The sequence below is a fragment of the Mus pahari genome, chromosome 7 (genome assembly GCF_900095145.1).
Source record: "Mus pahari chromosome 7, PAHARI_EIJ_v1.1, whole genome shotgun sequence".
Lineage (NCBI taxonomy): Eukaryota > Metazoa > Chordata > Mammalia > Rodentia > Muridae > Mus > Mus pahari.
The window spans coordinates 2,167,461-2,188,548 of NC_034596.1; the positions used below are offsets into that span (position 1 = coordinate 2,167,461).

Sequence of the window (21,088 nt, forward strand, 5' to 3'; positions counted from 1 at the left end):
CCATGCAGACGCACTGCTTTCTGAAAGCAAGGTCCTACATAGGGAGTTGGTGTTTCTTCTAGGGCTCAGGTTTGACAACAACTCCCGGCAAGTGGGGATGGCAACCTTTTCGAGGACAGAGTTCAAACCTCGACCCATGTCAGAGGAGAAAACTAAGCCAAATGGAACAAAGTTCAGAAGGGAAGTATTTGCCCTTACCTCCTCTGGAACCCACCCATGATCAGGATGCACACATAGCTGTCATTCCAGCTGGCGTCTGGCTTGCCTGGCTTCCTCCCATGGAGAAGACATCTTGGCCCTGCTTGCCACCTTTGGACCCTGGGGATGGGACCATGTGTGACCAGCATTTAGGGCCTATTTGCTTTGCCATTCAGCCAAGCCCTGTAATGAGTTTGGCCACTCTGGGGACACTTTAGAGTCCAGCTGTCTAGTGACTCTGAGACACAGGAGAAGTTCATCCTGGGAACTTGTGGGAGCTGCCAGATGGCTATGTGCTGGGCATGTGGCTTTTCATATCTATGTGCGTCTGAGGGAGGGGATAGCTCTGATTTCACAGGAAGAGTTGTTTTTGCCACAGTGCACACTTGAATCCTGTCTTTAGGTCTTGACTCCCCTGTTCAGTCGAAATAGAGACTCATTACTTGACAGAATCCGCTTGATCTAATCCAGATGGGTGGAATGTTGGGGAAGCCCAAGGGCGTGACACACTCCTGAGCTGTGGTCTCCCCACAGAATGATGGGACTTTGTGCCCTACCCTCTGCCCTATCAAAGTTTCCCAGGATGTCTGAAGCAGCCATGTTGGGAGAGCATACTTTGACCCACGAGGGTTGCTTAAGCTTGTTGCTGCCTTGGCACCCAGCTCACTCCTCCAAGAAATAAGCTCAAGTATGTATAGAGACCTTATCAGCCAGCTCTGTCCAGTCAGAGCTAAGTACAAGTCATTGCCTACTTCAAATGGCTTCCTTTCTCAAGACCCCCACCCCCACCCCTTGCCACAGGGCCCCGGGATCACAAAGACTCCCTCTGTTTCCACATGAATGTGTGATATTTGAGAAACCAGAACTGAGGAGCCCAAAAGACATGGTTCAAATCTTGCCTGTGCTAATTCCTTACTGTGTGTGCTTGGGCAACTTTCTCAGCATCCCAGGAGCTCCCTGGTCTCGTCAGTGACGACAGCAGACGATGCTTTTCTCACAAGTTATCCCAAGGGTCAACTAAACCGTGCCAAGGCTCCAAGGAGAATCCTGGGTTGTTCGGATTATCAATCATATTATCCATCAGATAAGAAACACCTAGGGAGTTAGTGACACGCTTTTGTAGCGTGTGTGAGGGGTCCCGGAGATGATTAACTGAGGGTGGAAAGCCCACTCTGAAAGCACCTTCCAGCGGGCTGAGGTCCCAGGCTCCGTAATGAGAAATGGGGAGGTCAGCTGAGTGACAACACTGAGGGAAACTGTTTGGGGGTCGTGCCACCCACCCCAGACACTGCTGGGTGTTCTCAGTTATACAGTGAAAGCAGGCAGGAGGTCCCCGAGTGGCCCAATGCCTGGGTAGCCTTATGAGCCTGACCTTGGTCATCTTTCCAGCCCCACCCGCCTCGACCTGGGCACATCCAAGTGGCCCACAGTGGCAGGGCACTGCTTCTTGGTTCGAATTCCTCCGGCTTAGCTCTCCCCAGGTGCTCAGGGCACCTTCACGCATGGTGACAAGATCCAACTGAGAGGCACACGGGATGGTTGCAGCTGAAGATTTTATTACAAGCAATCCAGCCTGGTCAAGCCAAGGATCCCTGGTGTCAGCCACCTGGTTTCAGGCTCTGAACTCGAAGTAAAGGTCCCGCCTTTGCCGCTCTTGAGAGGAAACTCTCTTCCCTGACGGGAAGGTCTGGTAGGTCCTCACGTAGTCAGGGGATACTCTTAATAGGTTCCACTTATTCTTCTCGCTCAGAGGTGGCCTGGGGGTAAGAATGGGCCATCGTCAGGCAGTGCACCCCAGGAAGGGGGAAGAATGTTCACCATAACCCCTTGTGCCCACTATAGCTTTGTGGCCCTGCAGCCATTGGCAGTGTGACATCTGCTGAGTGAACAAGGACTTGGGAGAAAAGTGACTTGGATTCTGGTCCTGTCTCCTGCTGGAAACAAGCCCATGTGAAAGTGAACTGCTGCTACTGTCACCCTCTTGTCTTTGTTCTGAGGAGTAAAAGAAGCTCTTTGTGTAAAGCACTTAGTGAAAGGCGAGGAGAAACTCAGCCATTTTGGGAGATGCTGACTGCTGCTGTGGTAGAGATGGTGGTGGTGATGGATGGCGCATGTGGTTGTGGTGATGATGGTGAAGGTGATGGCGGTGCTGTAACTCGGAAAGCTAGAGACTCCCCGGGATACAGAGCTGATCACAGACCTTCCCCAGCCACTTAGGATTAGCTATCTGAATCAGGCATGGCACCGTCGGCAGTGCAGACTACTGGGTAATTTGGAGAAGGAGATACAAGGACCTGAAGATTCAAGAGGAGGCATACATGGCAAGATATCAGAGACCCGTCCCCAGGAAAGGCTCAGTTTCATGGGACTCACTGGCTCGGAACTGTCTCAAGAGAGAGGCAGTCAACCCAAAGGCTGAGCTGACCCACAGCAAACATAGGTCTCTTCCCAGACGGGGTCTCCAACCACCAGGAAACCCAGCCCAAGCTCCTGAGGTCTGTGCTGGCCTCAGTTTACTTTCTTATGTGCCAGACCCATGTGTCTTACAGAGAGGTGCTTTTAGAGTCTAAGACACTAAGACAATGTTGGCCAAGTGTACCAAACTCCGCGGGAGCAGCTGCTGTGTCTACATCTGGATGCTGAGGCAAAGTGTACCAAACTCTGTGGGAGCAGCTGCTGTGTCTATATCTGGATGCTGGGGCTGGGGCTCTTGAGGCAAGCAAGGGTTAAAGGTTAGAAGCCCAAACCTGTCCACTGACGTCCCAAGCCCACACCCCTCCCAGACAGAGACAGGCGGGTTGCGAAAGTAGGGTGAGGAACAGGATGTGAGTTGATCTCTAGGTCACCTCCCTACCCCAGCCATAAGGCCCCTGGGAATAAACTTATGAAACCTGTGCTTTGGTGGCAGGAGGGAGCGAAGGTCTTTCCTGGGGGTGGGTGAGGGTCTCTCCAGTAGCAGATGCCAGAGCTGGGCTGTAAGGCTTTTCTTACTTTTTAAAACCTGGCTAGTTAGACTTTTAAGATATTCTCAAGTCCCTGGTGCAAGACTAGGATCCCAGCACATCCTAGACTGGGTTCCATAGAGGGGGTGGGGATGGGGGGAACAGGTGGCAAGCTGATGACCTAGTCCATGTAGTGTCCCATTCATCCACCAGAGAGCAGCAGCTGTTTCAGGTTTGGACTGGTGCAGCTTTGAGAAGGGCCTTTGCAGAGGAAGCGGCAGTCAAGTTCCCACAAGCAAAGGCTGTGGAGTGTGCATCTGGTCAGCGAACACTTCCTGAGCCTCCCATGACGGTTTCTGGGATCCTCCCCCCCCCCCAAAAGAGCTGCTGGATCTGGGAACCTGCATTGGCAGGCACCACTGGCTGCGTTGTTTCTCAGGGTCACGGCCTCGGGGCTGGAGGAGATACCCTGGGGATGTGTGTTTGTTGACCGCAGAGAGGGACACTCACAGGTCAGTGGGTAGGGGGTACCGGTCCGGCTCCTTCACAGGCAGTACAAAGTAAGGAACACGGGACACTGTGCCAGTCTTGTCTCGGTAATACATCCGCTGCTGCTGGACTGTCTGCAGCTCGGCAAAGAACACACAACAGGTTGTTGCTGTACCACCTGTTACAAGATACAGCTGGCCAGGGGTGGGGCAGCCCCACCCTCACCCCAGTGGTCCTGGTGGAGTCCGTTCCTCCATCTATTGGGGATAGTGACATCACACAGCAGTTTTGATGCAGAGAGTAAATGAGACCAAGCTGCTAAGAAGTCTGAAATCCCAGTTTAACATCTGCACGCCTAAAAGATGTCCACGCAAGCATGCTCTAAGCACACCTGTGTCCACGTAAGCATGCTCTGCTCTAAGCTTTGCTTCTCCTGCACTCCTGGAGCAGGTGTATCAGTTGAATTGGCATGGGGAGAAAGCCTGCCACTGACACACTGATGTGACCCCACGGCATCTCAGAGTCTGAAACCATCTACTCATCCTGCCCCGAGGGAACTTCCCTCACTCAGGGCAAGTTCCCTGCACGGACACCAGGCAATGTCTGTGTCCTTCCTACCTGGATGGAAGGGTATTTGTGAGAGAAGATGCTGCAAGGACTAGGGCTCCCGGAGCATAGAGGGAAATCACACCTCATTCCCACAAGGGGGCAGCAGGTGGGCATGCTAAATCAGAGAATCAAAAGCACTAGGGGTGGGCTGGGTTCCCCCATCTTCATCTCTCCATTGTGGATAGTCTGGTACAGTGGGGCACACGCTTAGAGGGATGGGGGCTGTGGAGGACTAGTGGGTATGAGGGAACTTCAGGGGGCCCTTTGTGTGTGATTTCTCTTGGGGTTTGTTTTTGGCCTTTTTCTTCATGTAAGAGGTAAGCAAGTCTCCCGTGCTGGCTAGTTAAATGCCAACTTGATACATGCTAGAGTCACTTGGGAAAAGGGAACCTCCATTGAGGAAACATCCCCACCAGGCTGGCCTGTAGGCAGACCTGTGGGGGACATTTCCTTGGTTGCTGACTGATGCTGGAGTGAGCAGGTCATTGTAGACGTTACTACCTTTGGTAGGTGGTCCTGGATGTTATAAGGAAGAAGACTGAGCAGCTACGGGGAGCAGGCTGGGAAGCAGTATTGCCCCACAGCTTCTGGCCTGGTTCCTGTTCCAAGCTCCTGTCCTGATTTCCTTCTGTGGTGGACCATGATGTGGAAGTGTAAGCCAAAGGAATCCTTTCTACCCCAAGTTGAGTTCGGTTGTGGTGTTTTATCAGAGAAATAAAAACTCTACCACAGAGCTATAGAGTCACAAAGACTTCGGGGAGCAGAAGGAATGGGTAGGGGACACCTCCGAAGACTCCCCAGTTACACTGGATGTGAGTGAGCAAGTCAGAGCTGCAGAAAACCCTGGGTCACGAAAAGTCGCCTCTGCCCCTGGAACTCTGAGAAGGCAACCCCGTCTTGGGCCACACAGGCCTTCCCAGGCTGGGACCAGGCAGGTAGCTCACCTTGTAAAAGTTAGTGAGCTCAGTGGTGCGCCCATTGTCCAGGTTGGATCGGCTGTAGGTGGGCTGGTGCAGCCATCGATCCCAGTTCTGTGAGTGATCAGTCCGTACCAGAGGGGAGTTAGGGGAGAAGATGGTGGGAAAGCGACCCCCACTGAGGAGCGCATAGCTCTTCTCCAAGCCTGTGTTGCGGAGGTCCTGGAAGTACTTGAAAGTGGTGTTGCCATAAGAAGAGCCAAAGGAGGAAGCCACACCGGGGACATGGCCTTTATACCTGAAGGGACAGCAGGGAGGGGTGGAGGGAGACACAACCTCATGACATCCATGGCTAGTTCCCAGGAGGGCTTTTGACGACTGAGGGTCCCTGTGTCCCTCTGTCTGAGAAAGGACCCTAAAGAGCACTAGAATGCTTAGGTCTTTGAGGAAAGTCACAGGGACAGGCCCCTGGACCCCTATAAACCTCGGAATACCCACGCATCTCTCAGTGAGCCTACAGGAAAATCAGAGGTGGATCCTCTAGCCCTTCCGGGCCCAGCCGGAAGATGCTGGAGTCCTGTCTGACCCTGTTCTTCTGTGCTCATCTCGTTAGAATGGGAGAAGTTGGTGTAGCTCAGCGCTGAAGTGCGGTGAGGGCTGGCTTTTCTGCAGCACAGGCCTAGATCTTGCTCCTGTGAACAAAAGTTCCCTAAAGAAACTGCACTTTCAACAAACTGATTTCAAGGCTGAGTCACTGATTAAACAAACCTCAGGGACTAAAAAATTGAATGTTGCAGGGCCTGAGCCTAAGTGCATCCTGTCTAGGTTATCTCTATCCCCATAAACAGCTATATCTTTGCCCAACTCTGTGTCTGACCTAGTACCCAGTGACTAATAGGTAAAACCCTTTTGAATGCATTAACTTATAACCCTATTTTCTACTAACCAAAAGGCTCAGTGAAAATGTCACCAGATAGCATGTGGGGCGTAAAACAGAGGAAACTTTGCTTCGAGCACCTACTCAATGTTCCCCCAATGTATTTTTAAAGTGTCTTGATTTATGATGTTGCTCTGTCACTATAAAAGCTTCCTCCAACATTTACCACGTTGAAACACAAAGTTTGGGGTAATCTAACTCTGCATTCCAGGCCCACAGGCACTCACATTTGGCTCTACAGTAAACTCTTTCCTGTCCTTTGAGGAAAATTGTGTTGTTGGTGGCTTTTTGGTCTTGCTTTATAATTAAAAATTCTTTTTGAAGTTTCATACACGAGCACTGAATTTACATCAGCTCTATCCCTCCTTCGTCTAGCTCCTCCCAGAGCCCTCCCAGTCCTTCTCAAGACAAGTGTACTTTTCCAATTCCAGAGAGGGAGGTAGACAGACAGGCAGACAGACTGCAGACATGCATGGAGGCAAGAGGTGGCTCTTGGGCTCTTCTGTTGCTCTCCACCTGACTTTTCAAGACGGGGTCTCTCATTGGATCTGGAGCTCTATGGTTAGACTTGCTGTCTAGTGAGTGCGGTGGACCCTCCAGACTCCCAGGGCTCACATCACTGATTATTCTACCACACTTGGATTTTTAACTTTATGTGGGTGCTAGGCAACTGAACTCAAACCCTCAATCCACTTTTGTCTCAGTCGCTCACTGTTCTAAGGCTGTGAAGACACTCCACAGCCTAGGCATCTCTTATAAAAGGAAGCATTTAATCAGGGACTTGCTTAGAGTTTCAGGGGATTAGTTCATTATCATCATGGCATGAGATGGAGAGCTGTATACTGATCTACAGACAGAAGAAGAAACACGTGGCCTGGTATGGGCATTTAAAACCCAGTGCCCATCCCCAGTGACACACTTCCTCCAGTAAGGCCTCACTGATTCCAACAAGGCCACACTTCTAATCCTTCTAATCCTTCCAAACAGTTCCACTACTAGTGACTAAGCATTCAGATCGAAGAGCCTTCGGGAGCCTGTAGCCATACCACAATACAAGGTACGTTTAGTCCAACTTCAAAAGTCTGCATAATCTTTCACGGTCTCAACAAAATTTAGAAGTACAAAGTTCAAATCCCCGAGACTGAGACTAAAGCAATCCCTTAACAATAACCCCCTGTAAAAGCAAAAGCAAAAAGCAGGTCACATACTTTCAACATACAATGACACAGAATACACATTATCATTTCAAAATGGAGGAATGGAAGCAGTGAGGAAATACTGAGTCAAAGCAAGATCTAAAACTGGCAGGGAAAGGAAAACCCCAAATTTTGCATCTCCGTGTTTGATGTAAAAGTACTCTTCAGATCCCAAGTCCATCCAGCTTTGTTGATGGCAGCACACTTCCTTGCCTTGGGCTGGTTCCCCTCCCTCAGCAGCTCTCCTCGGTAGGTACCCCAACAACACTGGCATCTCTGACATATCAGGATCTCCAACAGAATCCAGGCTATACTTTCACAGCTTCGCACAGCTTCGCACAATGGTCTTTCTGGACTTCCATGCAGGGACACCACCAATACATGCCTGGCCTCAGTGGCTTTCCTTAGCTGCAGAGGGAAATGCCACAAACCTTTCCCTGTATATCCATCCTTCGATAAAGCCAGAGCCATGTGACCAAAGCTGCCAAGTTGTTCTGTGTGCAGCAGCTGGAGCTTGCTGCCCTTTGTTCAATTACACGTGCATCAGCTTTCTGTTGTTGATGGATTCCTTTACTGCTTAAGATTTCTCTCAATTCCCTTTTGCAGTCTTTTAAAGGTTGGGGCTCCTTTGGGGTCTGCTCTGATACACAGGCCATGGCCTTCACCATAATCTAGCCTAGGAGTCCCCTTCAAGCACAGAGTGCTGCATGCAGCTGCACACTATGCATCTCCCATGGGTCTTTCCAGAGCATGACCTGTCACTCCTACTTGGCCCAACAGTCTAGAGAACTCTCCATGAAGAGTTCTCTCTTCCTGCCCAGGTGAAAACCAGACACCTCTATTCCTCACATCCAGCCAGCCCGTAGGTCCCATCTCTCCACCTGCTCCATTAGGCTTGATCCTGTCTCCTTCACTGAGACTTAGGCCACAACATCTTTGTTGTTCTCACTGTGGCCCAACCTCTCCTCCTTGAATCTCACAGGCCAGGCACGGCACTGCCCAACATCAGGTCCTTAGTTAAAGCCCTGTCCACTGCATCCTCAATGCCACCTGACATCCCAGGCCTACAGAGCCACAGCAGTTCTATAGGTGCCATGTCTCCCCCCCACTCCAGGTTCTCTCTGTTTGCCTCCTCCTTTTCCTGGGTTCTTACTCGGTGTTTCCTGCAGTCAAGATGCCAATCTATTCATTTCACTCCCTCTGTCTCTCCCCCATTTCCTTTTGAGAAAGGGTCTCACTGTGTAACGTTGGCTAGATTGGAACTTACTATATAGACCAAACTGGCCTCAAACTCAGAGCTCTGCCTGATTCTGCCTCCTCTGCCTCCAGTGTTAAATGGCCTTGAACTCAGAGCTCTGCCTGATTCTGCCTCCTCTGCCTCCAGTGTTAAATGGTCTCGAACTCAGAGCTCTGCCTGATTCTGCCTCCTCTGCCTCCAGTGTTAAATGGTCTCGTAAGGCTTGTCAGGTACCACACATGCCTGAGAATGTCTCCTTCTCTTAACTCTGAATTGCTGTCTGTTGCCTTTGCACCCCGACATTCCCTCCATCCCCTGCATCTGTGTGCTGTTCAGATCGCTGCAACTCTCCATGCCTTCCACCAGATGGCAAGCTTCTCGGATGCAGGATGGGGTTGGGTTTTACCTATCTGAGTCACTGGTTCTTCATAAGTGTTCTGCACATCATGTGAGGAGAAAAACAAATTGTTTATTAAACAGATCAAAAGATGAGCAGAGTGTGTACCAGTAGAGGTAGTGATGGGCACAGTGACTGTAGATTAACAAGCAGAAGGTCAGTGACCGTGTTCCAGGGACTTGTACATACGCCATCCTCCATGAAAATTGATGTCCTTCCACACACCAGGGCAATCCCATAAAGCCCTGATAGTACAAGGAACACTAGCTCATCTATTCCTACATTCCAGACATTCATCTTCCCCAAGGGTCCTGTGTCTACAGAGGTTCCCCTGAGCCTCAGTCCCCTTACCAACAGGTGCAGGCCTTGAATTCAGTACTAACAAATTATTTCCTTCCCTGTGGGAAAAAAAGGCAAGAAAACCATGTTGAGTGACAGACAGAGCTGCTGGTTGATTCCCATCGTAGTGAAAATATTTCAAGTGCCTCTGACTCCTGGTCTTGTCCCTCCCACCAGTGGGCTTGGGATCTGGTAGCAAGAACACTGCCTGGATCAGCGCAGGAAGTAAAGTAGCCACAGAGGAGGCCGAGCTCGGAGCCCCCACCACTGGCTTCACGGGTCGCTCTCCAGCCCCTTTGCTCTGTTCTCTAACTTTATGGGCTCTTGATACTTTTCTGTCCACTTTGGAGCCCTTTCTTCAGGGTCCTCCTGGACTTCCTGCTGACCACCACACCCCCTCTGATAAAGAGATTGAGAGCTCAGGAGTCAAGCACACTCCCAAGCTACCTTGGTCACCTTCAGAAGACAGACTCCTCTGTACTACAGCTCGCCCCTTCTTGACTCGGAGTCCACCTTCCTTGCCTGTTTCTCTCAGACGAGCAGACAGTGTGTCTTCAGCAGTGATGATGTGCACGGCTGACCTTCCTCCCTGCCATCTTCAGTGTCTCCTCCTCTCTTCACTTCTTCCCTGGGCGGAAAGATGTGTCCTGGTCTTTTCTAGACTGTGAAGCTCAACAGGAGACTTTGTTGCCTCTCTCATCCTTCCCTTTCTCTTCCTTCATCTCTCCACATCTCTAAGGAATGTCCCAGAACTTCTGTCTTTGTCTCTTCAACCCCGCTGCTTTGATCAAGGTCATCCAGGGCCAGCCGCCGTCTTTGCCTCAGGCGGCCCATCTGCTCCGTTTGGACCAATGATGATCGCTCTTTGGGAGGAAGCAACTCTGAGCAGCAGAAGTAGAGCTCCAAGCTGTATAGGAGATCTCCTAAAATACAGACTTAATAAGCTGCAAAGTCAGAGACAGTGGATGTGAGAGTCCAGCCAACTGGAGGGCTCCGGGTTCGACTAACTCTGCCCCAACAAATACTGTGGAGAGCCAGTGAGAGGGCTCAGTAAAAGCACTTGGCACCAAGCCTGAAAACCTGAGTTTAATGCTCAGAACCCACACAACTCAGGGAGAGGACCAGCTTCCACTGTCCCCTACATATGTGCAGCAGTACTTACATATGTGTGCATGTACGTACAGGTACATTAAATAAATATATGTAATAAAACTGCTTAAGCACCACCACCACACACATATACCCAGCATTACATGTGGTAGTTTGAATGAAAATGGCCTCCATAGGCTCATGGGGAGTGGCCGTGTTGGAAGAAGTGTTCACTGGGAGTGGGCTTTGGGGCTTCAGAGGCTCAAGCCAGGCCCAGCGGCTCACTCTCTGTGTTGTGAGTCAGGTGAGCTAACCCAGGCCGCCTTTCAGCCGCTCAGCATGGATCATTGCTCTTCCCAGGTACAGTCACTTCCACCGTCCTACCAGCTTTGTAGAAACATGAACCACCTTTAAAAGGTCCTAGCCACCCAGAGAGCTTCGTCTTCTTTCTTCTGTCTCCTGCCCCACCCTTTTCTCTCATCACCATTCCAAGACAGCCTTTTGCTCTCCCCTGACCCCCCCCCCCCAAAGAACCTTCTGCATTAGATCTGTTGTGTGGTGTGATATCTTAGCAGCACACCTTGGCCCCCGCCCACCAAAGGTACCCCCCAGTGCTTTAGCCTAACACCCTCTTCCTGCTGCCCACCACTCAGCTGCTCTCCAGCACCAGGTCTGTCTGCACATCGGCCTGCCACACTTCCTAGCGTGATGACAATGAACTGAACCTCTGAATGATAAACCAACCCCAATCAACTGTTTTCTTTCTAAGAGTTGTGGCTATTGTGTCTCTTCACAGCAGTAGAAACCTTAACTAAGACACCACACCACTAAAGGAACGAGTGGAGGGGGGAAGGAAAGAGCTGTTCAATGACAAAACCCTGCCAACCAAAAGGTGATTCAAAGGGAAAACGGAATTCAGTCAAGGAGAGTGTCTGTGAGAACAAGGGCTGTTGCTCTCCAACCTACTTAAGAACACAACTAGGAATAGCAGGTAGGTGAGCGCTGCGTGCAGAGCAGAAGCAAATGTTATAAAACCTGTCAAGGTAAAAATAACTTGAGCAGCCAAAAAATCGAAAGGTGGGTGGAGGGGAGGTGGGGGCGCACTAAGAATGTCTCTTGGAAGATGGAAGATGGAGATGCACAGGGCATCATGACTCTCTCAGCCTGTTAGGTGCTTCCTCCCTGACCTGCCCCCACACCAAGGACCTCCGAGGGACTAATCTCTGACGCGATGACATCTATCTCAAGTCTGCCTGTCGTTCTGTCGTTCCCTTACTTCACTTTCTTTCTCTCACACTCTAGTGAGATTAAATTGCACACTTTCATTTCCAAATAGCAAATAGGCTCTGTTTTTTTTTTTTTTTTTTTTTTTTTTTTTTTTATATATAGAATTGCTTTCATGTGACTTTTTTTCCTGGCCCTTTTTTTCTGACCTAAGGTGAGGTTCACCAAATGGTAACTTTGGATGTTGGACTGGAGAAGACTCACTGCTCTCTTCTTTCTATGTGCATCTAAGAGAAAGGCAGAGCAGGAGAGACAGGGAGAGGTTAAAAGTCATTTTTCTGTGAACCCACTGTGTGGTGGCACAATGCTAGGCCATGGGGACCATAAGCTCCAACTGTCTCATAGAAGTCATGGTGGGTGTCGTGAGGCTGCGTCCTGTCTGCTGTGCCATGTTGACAACAAACAAAGAGCAGCTCCAGCTCAAGTTGGATCACGGTCGGGGTTCTCACCAAAGGCCAGGAGGGAAGACCACTCCTGTGGGTGGGCACTGGCAGAGCTCTGGGGAAGAGTTTGCTCTGGGAGTTGGGAGAAGGACTTGGATTTAGGAGAGCCACAAAGCAGGGGCTGGAAAGGTCTGGTGGAGGGTCACCTCCACAAAGCTGGGGGTGGGGGGAACTGGAAAGGTCTGGTGGAGGGTCAGCTCCACAAAGCTAGGGGTGGGGGAAACTGGAAAGGTCTGGTGGAGGGTCAGCTGTAGTCATGAGTTATCTTGGTCCTTACCATGAGAGACTTCCATCTCTCATTCACTGATGATGCCTGGCTCCATCTCCAGCCCCAACTCCTCTGCCCACAGATGCTCCTGCTCTGTCCAACAGGGAGTCTGCCTGCTTCTTTCCCCAGTGTTATAACCCTGCCCTTGTTAACACCACCCCATCCAGAAAACAGTAGTAGACTGTTTCTTCTCTGTCACCCGCACACAGATCTCCCTCATCCCATTCATATACTCCCCAAATCTTTCTGCCTTCCTCGCTACCACAACTATGCTCACACCAGGACAATCTCGATTCCTCTAGAGTCTCTCTTCAACCAAGTCCTATCCCCACTTCCCTCCCATCCCCCAGTCCCATCCCATCCACACACCCTTGCTGTGTCGCCTGTGTCCGGTTTAGAGCAACCTTCTTCACCATGGCCACTACTCTTCAGACACCCGGGCCTAGCAGACGCGCACGCAGCTTCTGATGCCACCAGGAGCTCCTCCAATCTCCGCCCACCAGGACATTTGCCTTTCCACTCGATGGGGAAGAGCGAGCACTCTGAGTTGGCCCCTGACCTCACCCTGTACCTAGTGTGGATGCTTGCTTGCCATTGACATTCTTATCCTTATACTCAGACTCAAGTCCATACAAGTCCTGGTTAATGTTTCGGTTTTATCAACTTGACACAACTAGTCATCTGGGAAGAGGGAACATTAACTGGGAGAATGCCTCCATCAGATAGCCTGGGAGTATTTTCTCAATGAGTGATTGATGAGGGATATGCCACTCAAGATGGGTGGTCCTGGGCCATAGAAGGAAGCAGCTGAACAAGCTAGAGGGAGCAAGCCAGTAAAGCGAGTTTCTCCATGGTCTTTGCTTCACTTCCTGCCTTCCAGGTCCCTGCCCCTGTTTGAGTTCTTGCCTTGGCTTCCCTCAGTGATGGACTGTGATTGGCCCTGTAAGGCAAACAAACCTTTTCCTCCCCAAGCCAGTTCTGGTCAGTGTCTTATCACAGCAACAGAAAGCAAACTAAGACAGCAATGTCTGCCTCCTTGTTCTTCCCAAGCCTCAGCACCAGCATCAGTACTCGCTCCTGGGAGGACTGGAAGTCCAGTCCTCGCTCCTGGGGGGACTGGAAGTCCAGTCCTCGCTCCTGGGGGGACTGGAAGTCCAGTCCTCGCTCCTGGGGGGACTGGAAGTCCAGTACTCGCTCCTGGGAGGACTGGAAGTCCAGATCGAGGGGCACAGTGTCCCCAACCTGTTTTTTCAAAAGTTCGGATTTTTGGAGCACACGAAGCATCCCACCCACAGGCCATTGGGCTCTTCAGAAGGAAATGAGACTTGTTCTTGTGACTTCTCTCCGACACCCCCAAGCTCCCTGTGCTCATCTTCTGTTCCCTGCCTTCCCACCCTCTCTGAATGCCAAGATATTTGTGTCTCAATAGAATAGAAGCCCCCTCCTCCGCAACTCTCCTGAGCTCTGCCTGGCTTCCCTTCTGAATTCTCAGCTCTGCCAGGTGTATGCGTGTGCACAGTCTCATTATTTAGCACCCAGAGGACACATGAAGAAGCTAGGTATGTGTTCCTTGGCTGCACCTGGATGTGTGAGCCTTCAGCAGACCCCACAGGGCTCAACAACAGAGCCTTCTGTTGCGCTGTGATGGGAGGGGAATGGCAGGCTTTATAACAGGACATCAAACCATGGCACACACTCGTCTCCTACCAAGCCCTTCTTCTGTTTCGGTCTCTCATCGAGACCCATGTTTTCCATCTGACACACAAGTAGGAGATGCTGAGCAGAGCTCTTGGGCTGGGACCACAGATGGATTCTAAGGCCCATTGTGGATCACTGTGTACAGGGAGCATTCCTATTCCTGCCTCTTAAGAGCACTGGCTGCCCCATAGCTGACATTAAAATTAATTACCATGAGCATCAGGGATCCCTCGAGCAGCCTTATTAACTAATTAACTTGCGACATTGGGTGTGTTCCCAGTCCATGCACAGCCTCTTCTTCTGCTATACCTTCCACTAAGGACAATATTAATGGCATCTCCAACCCATCCCACACCCTGGCAGACCTGTGAGGCTCCCCACTGCCAGCTTCTGGGGCACGCGTTCCTAGCTGTGAGCCTGTGTATGGAACGCCATTCCAGGCGATGCCAAGTATACTCTTTTTCTTAATGCTATGGATTGAACACAGAGTCCCACGTGTGCTAGGCAAGTGCTCTATCATTAGCTGTGTTCCCAACCCAAGTGCCTTCACTCCCAGGAAGCCTCTAGGCCATGCTCACCTAGGCTCATGCAGGGTGACTGACCTGTGCACATCCTATTGTATTTGAAATTGTCTGAGCCCTTGGAATATTCTTTCTACTCCTGTTGTGGTCCTGCCATTCCCACTCAGTAGGTGATCTGTAAATATTTATTGAGTCAAATTGACGGATGGAAGCAAGAGCCCCTTTCTCTAGGAAGGGAGGAGAACCTCTAATCCAAAGTCCAGGTTTCCAGGCTCCCGATGCTCCAATCTCATGGGTTCCTTAATGTCCCACCTTGCGTGAGAGTTATCAGCCACTTAAGAACAACCTCCAGCTCTCAGAACAGCCTAGGGAGGAGGAGGAAACAGACATGGGGCAGAGGCGCTGAGAGAAGTGAAGGATCACCCTGAAAGAAAATCCTCACATCAATCAGGACAGGCTTCCACCAAGGAGGTGAAGAACGGGGGCAGGACTTCCTGAAGGGGCAGATTCTAAAGCAGGAGGGGAGCAGGACCTTACAGTCTGACGTCTGAATGCCCTGTGCCACCTGCTCGTGCAGCATGGACTGAGACTGACAGAAGACGGCTGCCTATGAGCCTCAGTCAGACTCTATAGCCCGGGGCAGGAGCTATCAGAAGTCGCTCACACACAGGAAGGGCACACACCAACAGGAAGGTCCCACACTAGAAGATGCCTTTTTAAAACTTAGGCTGCTGCCTGCCCCTTTGCAGAAATCCTCCACACTGTAATCTCCTGGGAGGGTTGGAAAACCACATCCTTGTGCTTGGCCTGACCAATGGCGTTGGGACCTCTATGCATGACCCACAGCTGACCAATGCTGTTGGAACCTCTATGCATGGCCTGACCAATGGTGTTGGAACTTCTGTATACGGCCTGACCAATAGCGTTGGAACCTCTGTGCATGGCCCACGGAAGAACACAAACTGAACCTCTCAGAGGACCTAACAGTGACGCGCACATCCAGCTGAGACGGCCCTTGCTTCACACTCCACAACAGAGTGGCCCACCTTGGAGGCAGCATCTCCCAAGCTCTGCCCAACCTCATCATGTCCGCTCTTTCCCACCTCGCGAACCTCGCCCATGAAGCCACAGGCTCCAGAGAGCTGGCAGGTCAGGGAATGGGTCATTGGCCTCAGAAGAATGGTTGCTAACATTTCCAAACTGTCTGTTATTCTAAAAGCTAGTATTCAAAGATAAATGAATATATAGCTAGTATGAAAAATTGAGTTACTTAAAGTTGCAATTAAATGAATCATATGAAAAATGAAGTAAATAAGTGTACGAAAACCATCACTGGTCATATTGTCTGTACTTTCTTGTTTCTATTAGATTTTACAGGGAGGACACACATAGTCCTCTTTCTCTTCAAGGAGAATTTATTTGCCAAGACACCTCCGGGTATTTATCTCTCACTATTCACTTTCTTCCTGTACCTATGAACTAATGGGGAAGTTTAACTTATAAACTGTATACGAAAGATTAACCATAACTAATGTTATAATGGGACAATTACAAGAACACACGGTAATTAAAGTTATGTAAAGCTTAAGAATTGTTTAGCTCTGGAAGTTTCCATTCTTTTTTTTTTTTTTTTTTNGTTTTTCGAGACAGGGTTTCTCTGTATAGCCCTGGCTGTCCTGGAACTCACTTTGTAGACCAGGCTGGCCTCGAACTCAGAAATCCGCCTGCCTCTGCCTCCCAAGTGCTGGGATTAAAGGTGTGCGCCACCATGTCCGACGGAAGTTTCCATTCTTAATTTCAGATGGTGGTTGAACTTTGGTAACTGAACTTGCTGGAAGCCCATGTCCGGTGTCACGGTGTGCCGCCACACACCTGGCTTCACGGCCACCTCCCTGACATCTGGAAATGAACAATCAGATCTAGGCAAACACTACACATCCTCTGGAGTGAGCTTCAAGCAGCAGGCTGGGCATGAGTGAACATACAAAAAGTATAGATGGAGGTAGAGAGCCAGGGGAGGTGCTGCCTGCCTGCGGCTGACCTTCAAGCAGGGGGCAGACTCTCACGGGAACTGGGCTTATACCTTCAAAAGGCTTATGGTTCCAGGGCCCTGGACTCAAGAGTTCTTTGCCCGGTAAGTGTGACAGAGTATATACAGATAGTGGGCCAGATATAAACAGATATTATCTACAAAAGGCTTCTGGACAATGTGCCACAGCAAGAAACAAATCAGGCCATCTTGATAGTTATCTGAACGCTGTCAACATCATCACGATCACCACCACCACCATCATCACCATCGTCATTCTCATCTGGTGCTGCCCCCCAGGCTCCCAGAACTTTGGCTCTAAACACAGTAGCGACCTAACTAACAATAACAGATAAGTTACCAAGCATAGGGCTTTGCACACATTGAATGATTTCCTTTCCTTTAACCTGCTAACCTGCACACCATTGTCTTCTTTTACTAGACAGCTAAGTAGAGCTTATCAAAGGTAAAGCAATGATGAGACCAGAACTCAAACCCAAGCAGGCTGGCTCTGGCGGCTATCTCTCTGCCCCCACCCTGCCGAGTAGGGAGACCTGTGCTGCGCTCCACCAGGGCTCAGCATAGATAGTGGGACAAAGCAGAATACCAAAGCCAAGAAATCTTGTGGGTGGCCCTGGGCAAGATGCTCGATCCTCCTCTTGGTTGCTATGAAGACTTTTTTAGTTATTATTTTTTAGGGGACGATGCCGCGTGTTTCCGTGGCTTGTGTGTGGAGGTCAGAGGACATCTTTCTGGAGTGGGTTCTCTCCTCCTTCCATCATGTCCATCCCAGGTGTTGAACTCAGACCGTCAGGTTCCCTTACCCACTGAGCCTGTGGAAACCTTTCTACAGAGGGGCTCATAAAGGACGTAGCACAGGGAGGCCCTGGCACAGGCTTGGCGGGGAGGGTCGTGGTGTTACTGCCGGGCACCTGAGACCTGGCTAAAGCCCAGCTCTTTACAGTCACCAGCAGGAGATCGCACAAAGACCCTGTGACCGCCACGCCCAGGTCTGAAACAGCAGGGAGGTGGGCAGTGAGATCTGTGTGGTCCCAAGCAACCCAAACATTCCCTGCCTGTAGACAAATCCACAAGGGGGTGTCAGAAGAGAGACTGCCTGTTCTTTCAAATCTGCGATTAATGTTTGAAAAAGAACAGAAAAAAAATTATCCAAGTCAGGTAGGGAATCCTGGAGTCTTTCATTAAGTTAACGGGATGGCCACTGAGGTAGTAGAAACACCAGATGTTCCGGTTTGTTCCTGGTTGAGGGGGGACCTTTGAGGAAAGCATATTTCTCACAGGAAGGTCTTGAGAGAGAGCAGCAGACATGGCTCGGTGCTCTGCCTGGCCGAGGTCAGGCTTGAAGCCCCCTTTATGGCCGGCCATTGCCTTTACTACCTCTGAAGGGATCATGGGATAGGATGCGGCACTCAAGGGAACCGAAGACAAGCGTTTAGAGAGGCACCATGGGGGATCCCCTGAAACTGCAGCCTCCAAAGCTTCTAGTGTGAGGGAATCATGGGATAGGACTGCTGGCACACCACGGCTTGCCCTGCAGGCCACAAAGAATCAACGGGTTTGGCAGAAGAAGCTCTTCCAATAAAAGCCTGTGGAGTAGTGAGTCTTGGCCCTCCTAAGGCTGCAGCCCTGCACTAAGGTTGCTCATGCTGTGGTGACCCCCAACCATAACATTATTTTGTTGCTATTTTCTAACTATAATCTTGCTACTGTTATGAATCATAATGTAAATATCCAGTATGCAGGGTGTCTGACACGTGACCCCTGTGTCGTTTGATGCCCCCAAAGAGATTGAGACCTACAAGTTGGGACCCACTGCTGTGGAGGAGTAAAAGAAATAAAAGATCAATGTCTAAAGTCATACCTCATGACAGACAACTAGAATGTGGAAAAACCACTGCTGGCCTTGGCCTCAAAGATGAGTTTGAACTAAATCATAAGTATTTACACAAGAGTCAGGTCTGGTGCCATATAGACTTCTAATGCCAGCACTTGGGAGGCCGAGGCAGGTGCATCAAAAGTTCAAGGTCAGCTCAGGTAACTTCCTAAGTAGGAAAACACCTCGAATTTTATGTAAAATACACTGTGTTCTGTCGATTCTAGGGGTTTTCATCCTGCAACCTGCTTAGTTTGCAGAAGAAAGTGTATAAAAATCAGGTGACTAGTGTGCTCTACCAACTGTCACATGTGGCCCTGCCAGATTCTGCTAGGCATGCCCGCCCAGTGTCAATCTCTCCTTCCTGGAAAGCCGGGCACTCCCCGCTCCTTCTCACATTCTCTGTCAACCAGGCTACTTGCTCCAAGCACACACATTTTCATGTTTTCTCTCTCCCTCAGTCTGGCCCCATCCATAGCAAGTGGGCTGGCTAACTCTCAGACATCCACTTCTCCAGCCCCACCACCTGCCAGTTTGTTGTTACAGCAGAAAGACCATGAAAGCCAAGAAGGAAACACTGGCCAGATGGGGTTCCTTGGAGCCCCCAAATTCGGAGGGCGGAGCCTCAGCGTCCCGCAGGTGTGTGCAGAAGGGAGGAGGGAGAGAGCTCTGACCCGCAAGTTCAGGTGTGTTGGGGTGCCTAGCGGCTTACCCGGGCATGAGAGCTGGGGGCACGAAGGCGGCATTAAATTCGGTCATTAGTGTGCCCGCGCTACGGAAGGCCATGGTGGGTGCTGTGAGGCCCGGCGCGGTGGCTCGGCTCAGCCCTGTGGTAAACAGTCAGCTGGTCACCTGGCAACCACATGCCTGGCAACCCGAGTTCCTTCTGGGACAGTGATTCCTCTTTGCTGTGTGCTCCCTAGACCATTTCTGTCTCTGTCTCACAGCCCGGAGAAGACTCCGCCCCATCCTTACAAGTTTACTGTGTGGCTCCCCCAAGGGTCCCTGGCATCCAGCTTAGGTGTTCACATCTACTGGAGATATGGTGCGGGGATAAAAAAGCTGGATCGATCCTGAAAAGGCTCTCATTTGATCTCACTTGGATCACGAGGGTTCCCTCCACCCTCAGAGCTCCGGGAAGTGGCTCTATGGCAGACCTCACTTCATGTGTGGGTTCCCGCCCCTGTCATTTCAATGTTCACTAACTTTCCCATTAGTTTCTCCTTTCTCCCCTTGAACTTCCTTTTTTCCACATTTCTCAAATAGGGTGAGCTGTGTTGGATGACTCTGGCCTGTAATCCCATCGTCAGTGGCAGAGGCAGGAGGATTGCTAGTTTGGGGACAGCCTGGGCAACTTGATGAGACACATTCTGGGGCAGAGGAGGGACAGGAGGAGGAGAAGGGAGGAGTGCCTGTTACAGTTTGAGTCTGTATATCCCTCACACATGTTTTGAGCCTTGTTCCCTGGTGGGCGTTACCTTTAAGACACAGAATCTTGTAGGGGAGAGTCCTGGCTGGTCCAGCGGGTTACTAGGGGCCGCCCTTGGAAAGTTAGGTCTTGGTTCTGGCTTTGCTGTTTTCTGGTCATTGAGATGTGAAAGGAGCTGTTTTCCGTGCCTCCCCACAAGGATGGATTGAAACCGTTGTCTTAAGTAAAGTTTGGCTCCCTTAAGTTGTTTAGTGCACTATTTTGTCGGGGTGATGTAGAAGTGACTAGGACAGTGTGTGGTTTATATTTGTCTCAGGTACTGCAGTTCATTCTGCCCAGAGATCTGTAGTGTCAGGTTTCCCTTCAGCCACCAAAGCCTTGAAGTCCACTTGAAGTTTGCTTTACATAAACTGTCTCCTTCATGAGCCTTTTTCACTGCCAGGCAAATCTAGGTCCTGTCAAGCAGCCAGTCAATATTAACTATCATGTGGCGAGTCTCTTGCCCTCAGCTATCCCTCAGGGAGGGGCATCATCTGCACAGCGGGACCCTGTAAATGGCAGCCGATGAGGACCACAGTCACTAATGAACTCACAGGATGCCACCGCAGTCAGAACTCTCCAGAGATGTCCTCTAACAGATGCCAGTGATTCTAGGCTGCGGGGACCATATGTTTGCAAGAGGTGCGCGTGCGTGTGCACACACACACACACACACACACACACAATCAGAATGAATGAAGCTTAGTGTGGCCAAGAAGCTACAGGTGTGGGAGTGGTTACAAATCAGTGAAGAAACTGTGCAATCATATCTACTGTTTCCCACGTCACCTCAGGGCACATTTGCTTCACTAAAGAAAATATTAGGCAAAGTTGTTTAAAAGGTGAGCATGGCTCTAATGTGACATACTCCAGGAAGACTTTGAATGACCCCACTCCACAAGGTGAAGCCCTCACTTCCTGTCCATTCTTGGCCTCCCAGTCAGCCCTCTGTGCTACTCTGGACCATGAGCCCTCTGCCTTTTCTGCGTGGACTCTGCGTTGGTTCCTGGTGTAGGAGGTGGAGTCATGCTATGCTAACTGGAATTGCTGTCATCTTCAAGATAGAGAAAATGGGGTTTGGCAAAGCTTTTAGGGCTGCTTCGTAGGATTTCCCTTCAGCATGTGCAGGGCTA

General features: G+C 50.4%; 1 protein-coding gene across 1 annotated transcript; it reads right to left on the minus strand.

Moving 5' to 3' along the window:
- Positions 1 to 1,737: 1,737 nt before the first annotated feature.
- On the minus strand, positions 1,738 to 19,304 carry C7H2orf70 (chromosome 7 C2orf70 homolog). Its single transcript, XM_021202744.1, has 4 exons — positions 19,200 to 19,304; positions 5,183 to 5,453; positions 3,651 to 3,763; positions 1,738 to 1,955 (listed from the first exon to the last, which is right to left on the minus strand). Exons 1-4 carry the CDS (start codon positions 19,271 to 19,273, stop codon positions 1,811 to 1,813), a joined length of 603 nt encoding a protein of 200 aa, XP_021058403.1. The 5' UTR covers positions 19,274 to 19,304; the 3' UTR covers positions 1,738 to 1,810.
- Between the last annotated feature and the right edge of the window lie 1,784 nt (positions 19,305 to 21,088).